At 27.4% G+C, this 13562-nt stretch overlaps 1 protein-coding gene across 2 annotated transcripts in view; it reads left to right on the forward strand.

Moving 5' to 3' along the window:
* The window catches only part of LOC106677121 (uncharacterized), a 17767-nt gene extending 8027 nt beyond the window's left edge, over nucleotides 1-9740 (forward strand). For both annotated transcript variants that reach the window (XM_014414835.3, XM_014414836.3), the window contains exons 7-8: nucleotides 1567-1725; nucleotides 3946-9740. In XM_014414835.3, coding sequence (XP_014270321.1) covers nucleotides 1567-1725; nucleotides 3946-4122 — 336 coding nt within the window. In that variant the 3' untranslated portion in view covers nucleotides 4123-9740. The remainder of the gene's footprint in view (nucleotides 1-1566; nucleotides 1726-3945) is intronic.
* Nucleotides 9741-13562: the final 3822 nt, after the last annotated feature.

The following is a 13562-nucleotide window of genomic DNA, read 5'->3' on the forward strand; positions in this document are numbered from 1 at the left end:
ATATATAAATATTTGTACTTATAGATTTCCATTTGTTTTTTACTATTTGTTCTTTTCTCTTACTTATTTTAATATTACTCTTCTCATCAAGCCTTTATCTTCTTATAATACTTAAACTATTCATGTCTTTCAACATTATTTATGTATTGATAATGTTTGTTATTTTCTAATCATTTTGTATATCTTTCTATTCATTGGTTGTTATCTTGTTTATTGTTCTTAGCCCTGATGGAGGCTTGAAATCCTGGCCGAAACATTGGGACTAATAGGTTTTTACATATTTGTGTTCTTCACTGACCACACTCCCAATCATCTCCTCATTTTATAAATCCACGGTCAACTATCTTCTGATCCTTACTGGATCTCCCTCCCGATACCTGATGGGCTTTCAAACTAAGCTGCATTAATAATAAACTACATTAACTTCATTAACAATAAACTGCCAAGCAAATAATTTTTAATTGCATCTTCTTTAAGGGACAAAGGCTAAACTTGAGGGAAACTGAACTTGGTGTTCTCACAGAAAATGATTTCCCTCAGCTAGTCACTTAATATAACTATCCGTATTATAAACAAGTTATTTACTAGCAGAAAAACTCAGTGGACCCAGCCCACTTCAACCTGGGGCAAAGAGGACTGGCTCCTGAAAGACCATGAGGCAGAGGAGTAGCAGAAGAGGGATAACAACCAACTGTTGAAACTGGAAAATAAAAAATAATAACTTCAAAATTTGAAATTGTTACATTTGCAGCCTTTAGTTAATCGAACTGCAGCTGCACACCTATATTGCTTAACAGGGCAAGGCTGAATAAATAAATAAAAAAGTCTGTCTAGGCATAGAAAGAACATTGATTTTGTTATTATGTTTACAGTATAATCTCAGTAATCCACACTGGTGTAAAAAAAAATTTACTTTTTTTCATAAAAATTTTTTTGAGGTTAATAACTTCTAATGAAATTTTTATTAAATTATCATAACATGGTACGTTTTGGGACCACTGTCCAATATTCATGTACTTTAAACCTCATAATTTCATATATGTCACACTTTACACTGTTCTCTCTTTTCTACCATAACTTATTTGTGCATCTTCACTTCTCCTTAGCACAGCCATTCAATTACCATGTTATGATAATTTAATACAAGTTTCATTCAACTGGAAGTTATTAACCTCAAACAATTTTTTATGAATTGACTCACCAGACTTCCTAAAGAGAAAATCCAGGTTACTTTTTTTGTGCAAACTCAAAAGGTGATATCATTTATGTTTTCAAATAAAATTGCTCATGTGCAAAGGACATTCTTAACTTCCTGATCTATAGGCAAGTTATTGTAATCATTCTGATAATCAGAATTGGAAATTTTTACACAGTTCCGATATCGCAAGTACTGCACCCTTGACCCTTCATGGGTTGTAGGGTTATTGGTCTTATCATATCGAATATATTTCTGGTTAACCATTTTTTAATGACTTACTGATTTATTAAAAATTTTAATCAGTTCATATTTTTGTAGTCTGTAGATATAATTATTTATTATTTTATTTATTTATTTTTTTTTTGCAGATTCTCTTGGAGAGAGATGATACTTTCGATATGTTTGAAAATGACGTAATTTTGGATGTGATTGAGGAGAACCCTAAATCGTTACAGTCTATTAAGCATCTTAGCATACACATGTTCCATAATTCTGGTCACCATGGTTATGTGATATCTCTTGGAACGGTAAAAACTTTTCTCATTCTTTAATTAGTGTATGTCTGTATGTGTATGTGTGCATGGGTGGGTGTGGCTGTATGATTACATATCTTTAAAGAATTAGTGTTTCATGACTTTTTTATGCTCTCAGTTTTATTCTATAATATATATACCTATATAATATAATACCTGCTGAGGATTGTGTGCTGCCGTTACATAGGGTATAACAGGATAAAGTAAACAAACTCCGGGTGGTGATTTTACACCTCGAGTACAAAAAATAATGCTACTTGCCCCATGTCCGATTCTGAACTAGAAGGGCAGAATTTTAGTTTTGTGTTTTTCTGAATAACATGAATTTTCTTCATAAAAATAGCCATATCTCCTAAGGTATTGGTCCTGCAGCAAAATTAAAACAACTGTTGGAAAGCTCATTAAATTTGATTTAAGAATACCTGTTATACAATATACTAAACTAATTTTTATTATGATTACAATGATCAACATTAAAAAAATAATTTTGAAAATGTTTATTTTTATCTTACGGAAATAAATTTTATATCTTGAGATTTGCAAATTGCACTAAAACTTCTCCTTTCCAACAGTATACTTGCTTTTGCGATTACCTTTCAATTTGTAATGTAATATAAAATAGAATGTAAAAAACAAAAAAGTGAATAAAGAAAGGAAGAGGAGCATGTGAAAAAAAAAAAAGATGCTGTCAACAGTTAAAGCAAAGTTTGGCATATTTAATTGTAATGTTAAAACATGTTTAGAGTAGATAGAAAATTTTAAATATGGTTACAATGATTGGCATTTAAAAAAAAAAATGTATAAATGCTAAATTTTGAAAATCTTATTTTTATCTTTCGAAAATAAATTGTCTACAGTTTCTTCAAAGGCTAGTGCCCGTTTTAACTGCGGTATTGTTTCCTCAATTCTGTGTCTTGATATCTCCTCTCTGTCTACTTCCTGTAGAAATGGTTTCAAGTTCCAGTGAACTTCTTTCCTCTACTTACCTGCTTGCTAGAGATTTTAATGGAAAATCGTTCCTAACATAATCTTTTCTTAGGAAAAATGCTCCCACTCCTATCTTTTCAAGCTTCTGGTTTTTATTTTGGGATCTGGTTTGCTTTGGAAAGCATTAGAGTTAGTAGTCAAGTAATCGTACCCTTGTTGTTTTTTTTCTAGCCTGAGCATGCAAACTGCTCTAAAACTTTTCCTTTCAGTAAGCTTTCCAAAAGTATACTCACTTTTGTGATTGCCTTTCAGTTGGTAATGTAATATAAAATAGAATGTAAAAAAAATATGGAGAGATAAAAAAAATCACATGCACTGGTTTGGCTATTTTTATGAAGAAAAGTTGTGTGTTATTCGTAAAAAAACATAAAAACTGAGATTCTACCCTTATGGTTGATAACTTGAAAAGTGATTTCTGAAAAGTAGTAAATTTTGATTTATAATATTTAGCTTGTGACAATGCAATGGGTTTGTCCCAATTTTTACTAATAATTTTATTTTTAGTTTACTAATTTAATATATTTATTAATTAATTGTCTGAGAGTGGTTTATATTAATAATAACACCTACTACAATTTATCTATTTTTCCTCTCAACGTTTTATTTTAAAACTTCCAATGTTTCGGCCCTTAGACCATTATCAAGGAGACAGCCTAAAAATTGTTTTTATATTATTACCTGACATAATACTTATATTTTTGGACATACCTCAATTATTGGCTAATTACAATTCATTTAAAACTATCTTTTACAAGCTACTTGTGCTCTTGTCATATAACCTCGAAAAACCAAAACAAATATCAAATTAATATAATAACAGTATCATTTAAATTGTATAAAATGGCTATTCAATTACAAAACACACAATCTCAATACAAAAACTGTTTTCTCTTTTTTTACTGACCACATCAATAATACTAACAATTAAACCTACCTTCAAGGTTAGGACTCTGTTATCACTTAATTACTGACCTTAATTTGTTCAAAATTGAATTATTATTCTTTTTTATTTGTTTCTTATAATTTAACTTATTCAAACCCATAATTATTGTATTTTAATTTTGTATTACACATACCACAATTTTTTTTTAAATTTAAAATCATGTTGGTTGCCACTTGGGGAAAAATAGGTGTGAATTACATGATGAGCATGGCTGCCCATTTATTATTATTGACTAAGAAATGACTTGGCTACATTTTCTATTAAATTAACCATTTATGTTACAGCTTACAATCGAGGCTGCCTATGCGCTTTGCGATGCCTGCGATAACATTCGCCTCATCGGTGAGCTAAACACCTGGTTCAAGGTAAGCATGGAAGAAGTACTTCAGATGGCTGAATATATAAAAGAACACAATTGGGATTTGAAAATTAGCTATAAAGATGTCCTCTATCCTACATGATACATGGTTGTCTTCCTCTTCATCACTGCCTTCTTTTAGTGTGCCTCCAAGAGTTATTGATCTCCAGTCATTTTCTTTTTTTTTTTATTACGAAAAAAAAATATTTTATGTAAAATTTAATTTCTAACATTTAACAATTTCATTCTTGACGATAGAAGTTATTTATAACAATTTCAGAGAATGTTAATTGAGATTGATTAATAAAAAAAAAAATTAGCCATTTTATCACTTCATAACCTTTAATTTTTTTTTTTAAACATAAAAACCTAAGATTACCTTGTATATTTTGGTATTTGAAACTTTATGTGCCTTAAATGTTTATAAATTTCAATGGGGCTTTTTTTATAAACTTCTTTATTATAGAAGTTCCTGTATTATATTTTACTTCTTATGATTTTCCTGAATAATTTTACTGTAAATAATGTAATAAATGCTTTTGAATATCATTGGATCTCTCTTTAATAGTAATTTATTTTCATTATTTAAAACGTCTTTCAGTTTTTCATTTTATTTATCTAAAACTAAACCAACACTCATACCCACATTCTACTTAATTACTGCTTTAGGTTGATTAATGAGAATTGACTGAGTGACTAAAATAGTATTATATCACTTTATTTTATCCAGTTGATAGTATTGATTCTGGAATGAATATTTTAAATAATCTGGATACAGAACAAACAAATCATAGAAACACTTTTTTTAAAATAAAATTTGTTTAAAAAATAAGAGCAAAAATTGAAGAGTTTGAATATATATATATATATATAAAGCAACAAAGTATTGCCGTAATTTTTGTTCACACACTTACACTTTTTTTATGCTTGAAGTTGTCTGTTTTCTTTTGCAATAATTAAATGCATCATGAATCTATAGAATAAAATCTTAAAAAAAAAAAGATTAAAAATTTAAGAAATTAATATTAGATTGCTACAGTTGTTATTTAAAAATTATAAATTAACTTGAGTTTACTGAAAAAAAATCTGAATTTTTTAATTATTAATTTATTTAACAACTATGTTTATCATTAGAGACCGGATTTTAGTGCAGTAAAAACATTTTTTTTATTAAGATAGTTGACCGTATGAAGTAGATTGTAGAAAGATAGTCCAGGTAGCGGTCAATAGAGGTATCAAAATAGTAAAAGAAAACTATTTATTGTTAACCAACATTTTACACCACTGTGCAGGGCTGTCGAATTGAAACAAAGATGACAACTGGAGTGGAGTTGTGGATGACAACCTGCAACTTGTTCAATTTATATATTGATACAACAAAACCATACTTAACTTTGTTTGAATCAAATTAAACTTGCTGAATATTCTCTGTATTTATGCAAACATACATAAAAAACTAAACCACTCTGATTAAAAACCTGTATCGATAACTAAAGAGCTATGAGGATGCTAGTTGTATGAAATGATTTTATATTCCTATTATGAAAGCTTGAATCCAATTTTTCAACTTAAAACTACCTCAATTATATGTTTTAGAAATAAAAGCTCGATGTAGAAAGGAGTGTCTAAAAATTTTCTTCCAAGCGAAATACCCATTTTAATTTCCACTAAAATTCCACATAGCATGTTCTTCCGCTTAGCTTTTCAATTATGTATTTACAGATGAATATTATACCATTGACCAAAAAACTAACAAGTAATGAGTCAATGTAAAAAAATTCTTTTAAGTTATATTAAAAATGTATAGATATATTGATATTTATTTTTTGATTGATTTTTATCTAAAATAATATAACATAATAATAATAATAATGTTTAAAAAAAAATTGAAATTCCCTCTAGTCACAATAAAGTCTGAAAGAGAAATGAGGGGTTAGAGGCGGACTGAATATCCAAGTTAAAAACAATAGTACTGAAATAGAGAGAAATGCTTTATTCATCCATGCTTCCCACATACATTGGGTTGCGACATTACACAGCATAGCATTCAATCCATGATCGGACATATATATAATACATGCTATAACAACAATTCTTTTTGTTTTCCTAACTTTTCCTTTTACAATAAATACAAATATTTTATTTTATTATTTTTTTTTAATTTAACAATTTCATTACATTTAATAATTTTATTTCATTAAATTGACAATTTTACTCTCACTATTTCTCTCTCTCAGACCCCAATTTTCCAGTGATCCGCAATTCACGTTCAATCCGTTAAACAAATTTATCATCAGACAGCAATGTAAAGACAAACCAAAGACATAAGAGTTACCGCAGTAGATCAGTTTATAAAAAGAAACAAATAAATTAAAAAAACAAAAAACAAATATATAGATTTAGGAAAATAAAAACCAAAAGTTAGTTAATGAATAAATAAGTTAAGGGAATTCATAAGTTAAAACTCTAATAGACAAGTCCAAAAACTAAAACAAAAAAAAAATGAATAATCTGAGAGGTACTGAGGTAGCTGATCCAGGTGATGATGTATGATCCCCAGGGAGTCCAAAATAATATTTTCCACCAAGATCACTGTATCCCCGATGCTAACACCTATATCTTCTAAGAAGCTCCTTATTTTATCTGGTATTATTCTGTGAGAAAAAAACCAGAGGCCTCTCACGGTGAACTCTCTTTCTTTGAAGGTCTCGCAAAATTTTTCTTTAAGGAAAGAGATGCATTTTTCATATATTTCCTTCTTTATATATATTTCCACTCCACCCACCTGATCGAACTTGTTATTCTCAAATTTCACTGGCAGGTTGAAATCTACTATTCATATGTTAATAATTGCATTACTTTACTTCAAATTTGCCAATTTTAAACTATAAATTAAAAAAAAGAAAAAATATAAAATTAATAAATATTGGCATACATACAACTATATGTTTATAGATGAGAAATTTGGTTCAAGCATTAAATTATTTGCTACAAAAATCATAATTCAGATCAAAAAGAGTAGAACTTGCAGTTTTGTACAGAATTGTGGAAAAACCCTAAAACATAAAATTTTTTACAAAATAAAATTAGTGCTATATAAATGTCTTTTCTATGATTTGTATTTTGGTCAAGGTTTGGTGGAATTTGAAGCTAGGTAACTAACAAAAGATGCAATGGCATGAAAATCCGGTCTCTATTTATCATAAATTCATTTTATTAACTTTTTTTTTTATTTGTATTGATAATAATTTAGGTGTGATAAATTACAGTTCCTCAATTTATTTTTTAATTATACCAATATTGAAATTTATTTTTGTTTATTGAATCTATGCATGCTTTGCAATTATGGCAGCAGAGTAGAATGTGACCAATTATGATTTGGATACTAATGGAAAAAAATAACTTCTTGTGTTGTAATGATTGACATTTATTTCATTATAAAGTGAAAGGGAAATTTATCTATTAGGATAGGAAATATTAAAAGTAAAAATTGTTTTATTATAAATATGTTATACTTGTGTTCAGAACATTTCACAATTTGAAATAATTAAAAAAAAAATTACTTGTTTATTAAACTAATTAAAAACTATAGTGTTATAAAATTTTAATATGACTTTATGATATTTGTTAAAATTACAAGTAAAAGAAATGTCAATGCTGTTGTGATTAGTCAGAATGTTGTGCAATTTAAGCTTCAACATTTTGTGACATATACTACTAATTTTCATATTGGTTCGTAATTATGTCTTTTTGTTTAGTTTTTCTCAAAGGTGATAAGAAATAAATGCCAAAATCCAGGTTGTCAGTAATATAGTAAAACCTATCTACATTGGATGTTATGGGTCTGATAGAGTTTTCTATTGCAGAAGAATGTTAACAGAGAATGGATATATAATAATTAATTAATGAGTAGATGCATGTATCAAAAGTTAATTAATATGGATGAATGAAGTTTATTAGTACAATTTTGTGTTATATTTTTGTTCATAATATTTTTCTAATTTATTATGTATTTTTAAAAATATTTAAAGTAAAAAAAACAGAAAATAAGGAAATTTCTGTGAAAATCACTAACAGTCACAGAGAACAAATGTAAACACTCGTGGAAAATTAAATAATCCTATTCAAAAGTGAATTTCCGTTTCAATCTTCAGAAAAGATCTCTTATTAAACTGAAAATACTGCATATAAGAATTAATTTCTTTGGTGTGATGACGGCATTATGGATTTAAATTTTAATTAATAATATGGTTGCAATCATGCATGGTTTTATGACACCTGTTGAAGACGACTATTATTTAAGTAATTAAAAAAAAATTGTGGCAACCTTTAGACTGGCACTATTAATGAAAACTATAATCAAGTTTTCTTCATTTTCAACTATTTATGAGTGTGTTTATCTCTGAATGACTTAAATTTAGCATCCGTTGCAAAGGAGTCTAAATTGCTATACTTCCAGGCTGGGATATTAAAAAATTGTTCATAGGAAAGGAGGCCATTTGAGAAAGATAATTTGAAGAGGAGGTTTCACTGTATTTACTTTTCTCTTTTGTTTATTCACAGAAGAGAGATGTATAGTTCAGATTTACGAGAAAAACATTTTTTGTTAATATTTTCTTCAAGTTATCTTTATTACCAATGAACAAGAAAATAGAAAAACAAATACTTTATAATATTAGAGTATTGTTAAATTAAAATGTTTGTTTAGATTTAAATGAAAATTTATGGCTCTGAATCATTGGTTAGAATATTAGTTAATGTTTTAAATTATGTTTCATCTATTGCTTTGCTCCATTCACCAAAGCTCCGAGTTAGTTTTTTAATAATACTCAGATTAGGAAAAACAAAAGGCTCGAAAGCCTTTAAAGGACCAATTTAGTAGTTTTGAATTTATGATGCTACCTGCATGTTAATATTGTAACAATTGATATTTATATGTTTTTTGTATCAGTAAGTTTTGACAAATAATATTCATATTTTATGAATAAGTACCAATGTTACTAATTTCCTAGTTCATGTTAGTATGTATAGTTATTAAGATGTAGATGATCAAGATTACTGGTTTCGAAATTAGTTTTACTTTGAATGTTGAACTTATTGCAATAAATTATTATAAACCATTAGATAAATAGTTTATTCTTTAAAAGCTATTTATATTTGGGTGCAGTGGTTTTTATAGCTAACATCATTAGACCATGGCCACATGGGCCTTAATTCATGCTCAAATGTCAGTGTGTAAACAAGGAAAATTTACTTTTATGGCCCAACTATACTTGGCATTTAATGATGCTTAAAATCGCTTAACAAACAAGACTCATGATATCTTAATTTTATTAGTAGTTATTTGTTAATTACATATTACAATATGTAACATATGGCTACTAGATCAGCCCTGCCTACAGCTATCTGTGACCCTCAAAAACTGTTCTCGGGATAAGATGAAGATAGGAATACAATTAACTAAGACATAGACAGCAAGATTGGGGATGACAGATGTCTGTAGGTAGGAGACCAGTGATGTCTGTTGGTAGGAGACCAGTGATGCCAAATCGTTGAACCTACTAGTCCCCCTGCACCTCATGTTTACACTCAACATTACATTTTTGTAGTTTGTCACATTTACCTGCTTTTATATATGTATTGGCAGTTGGTAGGCTAAAAATATTCTTTGAGAACTTAATTTAACATTATTATTATTATTTATTTAATTGAATTATTTTTTTCACTGACGGACAATTATTACATATTTCATTCATGCTTATTGGTGATTATATGGTGGTTAGAAAAAGTGAGTTTGGGTGCTTAAAAAGTTTATCATGAAAGGATTAGTAACTGGTTCTGGCCGAATCGGCAAAATATAGAATACTGAGGTTCTGATGGATGACTTTATTTGTGACAAAGTAAGGAGCATTAAGGATTTTATGAAGTTTTTTTATTGTAAGGATTGGATATGAGAGAAATTTGATGGTTTGGTGGGATTTGTTGTACTTTATTTTAATCCTCCAGTTTCAACACCATTCTTCAATGGTATTGATGTGGGATTGGAAGGTTTGTGATGTAATAAAAGGGTCATTATTCACTGACAATAGATGTGTCAGTGGCATATGTGGTGAGGATAGTGTTAGAATGGGTTGGGATATCAGTTATACAAACTGTATAAAGGATAGAACCAAGAATACTGCCCTGAGGTATACCTGTAGACTGATTTTCAACTATTTAAAATATAACAATAGAACACTAATAACTTAGAGAACTAGTTTGTTGTAAGACCTGTACTCAAATGAGACAGCTTAAATAACTCAGGGTTAACTCATTGGTCTGGGGTAGCCATGCCCTTCTTACCATCTTCTGCCGTCTGCCATCACTAATCTCACTCACTACATTTTTTGTGCAATAGTGTTGATAATCCATTGGGAAGCAGGAAGTCCTAAGATTCTAAAATTAAATTTTTCTTTAATTTTTTTCAATTAAAATATTTCTTTGCATGAATTTGCACATTAAAAATTCACTTCAGAATTCTTTATATAGTGTTATGCTTCAAGGCTGAAAACACACTCATGTGGTCAGTTACTCAAAAATTCTGCCTTATAGTGAGGTTTTAAATTAAAATCATTTTCTAATTCATCTATAATTTGTTCTTATGTAATTATCAATTTATTTACTTTTATCAATGTAAATACTTTATCATTTTTTTTTTACTGTAACATAAAAGAATGTATAGATTATATTTTTTTATTGTACATTGAATAACAATGGCAGTTTGTTATTACCTATGTTTTTGTAATTATCAGTGCTATTTTGTTTTATTATCATTTATAAGATGGTTCATACATTCATGATTTATCTCTGATTTTTGACATGAAAAAATATCTCAAAATAGTCTCCCATTTTATTTTCTATATCTTATGTATTTATCATTTTCATTCATAATTTATTGTTTGTTATTCTTAAAGGTAACATTTATTTCATTATCATTATAATAATGTTTATTCAGAAATATGTTAACAGAAATATGGATTCAAACAGCCTAAAATACTTATTAAAACGTTAATATTGTAGATATAATTATTAAATTATTCCAGGACATAGTCCAAATATGCAAAATTATTTGTAATATTTATTTATTAAAAAATAAAAGTCATGGCAACATAATTAATGAAATTAATAAATAAATATTTTTAAAAATTATAATGAAATAAATAAATGATTAGATATAGTGAGGAAAAATTAAAAAGAAAATCAATTGTATGTATGAAACAGTAATAATACTGTTTCTTTATATTATAAAATTTGTTCACCATTTTTTATTTTTATATTATATTACTGATGGCCAAAATGCAATTTTTCTTTTTCTTTTTTTTTTTTTTTTGTAATTTTAAGAATACAATACAGGTCTGGATTTTCTTTTTAGGAAGTGTAAGTCAATTTCAATAAATTTTTTGAGGTTAAAAACTTCCAATTTGAATATATTTTATTCTAAATTATCATAATATTGCACAACGTTTTGGACTATTCTCCCATATTCATATACTTTAATAAACCTCATAATTAGTCAAACCTTTAATTTCACAAAGGAAATCAGTGTAAAGCAATTTTTTCAGCCATGTGGACAATGATATGACTTCCTTTGTGAAATTAAAGGTTTGACTTATTATGAAGTTTATTAAAGTACATGCTTATGGGACAATAGTCCTGAAACGTTGTGCAACATTATGATAATTTAGAATAAAATATATTCAAATTGAAAATTTTTAACCTCAAAAAATTTATTGAAAATTCAAATCTTTAGGTTACTTTAATGAATTAGTTTGTTTTTTTACTTTTAAATAACCGATTAGTTAATATTTCATATTAGAAAATTATAACATTAATATTATTTAAGTATTCAATTTTGTATTTTTTAGAGGCAAAAATAATTTTTAATGATTTATAAATATGTATATGTTTATTTTATATTTGTGCCATTGTTATGTTCTTTGGTAATTTGAAATGTTTTATTTTATTTAGAAACATTTAGGAATGAATAGTTTTTAAAAATAATTTTTATATAGTTTATATTGTTAATATATTTTAAATAATAAAAGATTGGGATAAGTATGTTACTAGTTCATCTTACATCCTATTTTTTTTCTCTATATGTTTTCACATTATTTTTTATTATTGATTGATTAGAAATTTTGAAAGAATTGGAGTATGATCAAATGATAAGGTTAATATATGAATCGTGATTACGTGTACATAGTTTAGTCAAATATATCAATCATGATTACATGCACATAGTTCAGTCAAACATATCAATCATGGTTACACACAACATATCAGTCAAAAGGGATTCTTAATAGACAATCTGATGAAAACATATAAGTTTTTTTATTAAACTTGATTTTTTATTAAACCGATGGTCTGCGTGCGGTTAAGGAAAAAACTCTAATAGTAATAAAACTATTTTATGGTTTATTACTTACATTCATTACTTTATATTACACTATTGTACCTGTATTCAATTTTGCATATTTTATTTTATTTATAATATTATATTTATTGTTTCCATTTTTTTAATTTCTCCCCCTTATAATGTATATTATCATTTAATGTTTGCCTATTTTTAATTTTTTCTTTACTTTAACATTATTTTCAAATGTACCCTATTATTTAACCGCCAACCCCCATCACTTCTCTTTCCTGTCTACCTTCTGTTTCATTTTTGTTCTTGCCTCCATTCAGTAAGGTAGTTGTCCTATTCTGTCTATTATTTGGCTTTATTCTTGTTTTTAATCTTATTTCTTTGTTCCATCTTTAAGTGTTTACTATATTTCTTTTTTATTTGCTATTATTGCCGTATTCATTAATTGTCTATACATTTTTGTTATTCTTATTTAATTTTAAGTTTCACTGTAGATATTTTTATTTTCTTTAATTTTTTATCAACACATTAATTTGTCCATTGCTAAGCACAAGTGTTAGGGCATTCAAATATCGTGAAAATCTAATCAAGTTCTTAAAAGATGCTTTTGGTGGGATCATTTCATATTAAAACTCCAGAGATCTGAAGTTCTTTGTTTTAGATTTTTTGTTTATTACTTATATCAATTGAATAAATTACAAATTTACAGTAATATAATATTGATTTTTCAAAATTGTGAGAGTCAACAAATTTCACCATGTTTTAGAGAACAGAAATGCTTGTAGATTTACAACTAATTGTACTAGAAGTATGTCTGATCGCTCATTTTAAATTACTTGTGCAAGAAGAAATTTTTTAGTGTTATAAATAATTATGGACGAAGTTGAAGAGCTAGAAAAGTCTCCAGCTGACAAACCTTCCAAGGAAATGCCTTTTCAGCCTCCCATACAATCTCTTGTAGGCATCATCTTTATGGCTTTCTTAATATTGCAGTACATCTAACTTCTTAATACCAATCTCCTTTATTTGAACCATCTTGAATGAAAATGAATGAATGAAGTGATCAGGTTGAATGAAAATGAATGAATGAAGTGATCAGTTTGAATGAAAATGAATGAATGAAGTGATCAGTTTGAATG

This window comes from Halyomorpha halys, unplaced genomic scaffold, assembly GCF_000696795.3.
Source record: "Halyomorpha halys isolate HHAL.00 unplaced genomic scaffold, Hhal_1.1 Scaffold88.1, whole genome shotgun sequence".
Taxonomy (NCBI): domain Eukaryota; kingdom Metazoa; phylum Arthropoda; class Insecta; order Hemiptera; family Pentatomidae; genus Halyomorpha; species Halyomorpha halys.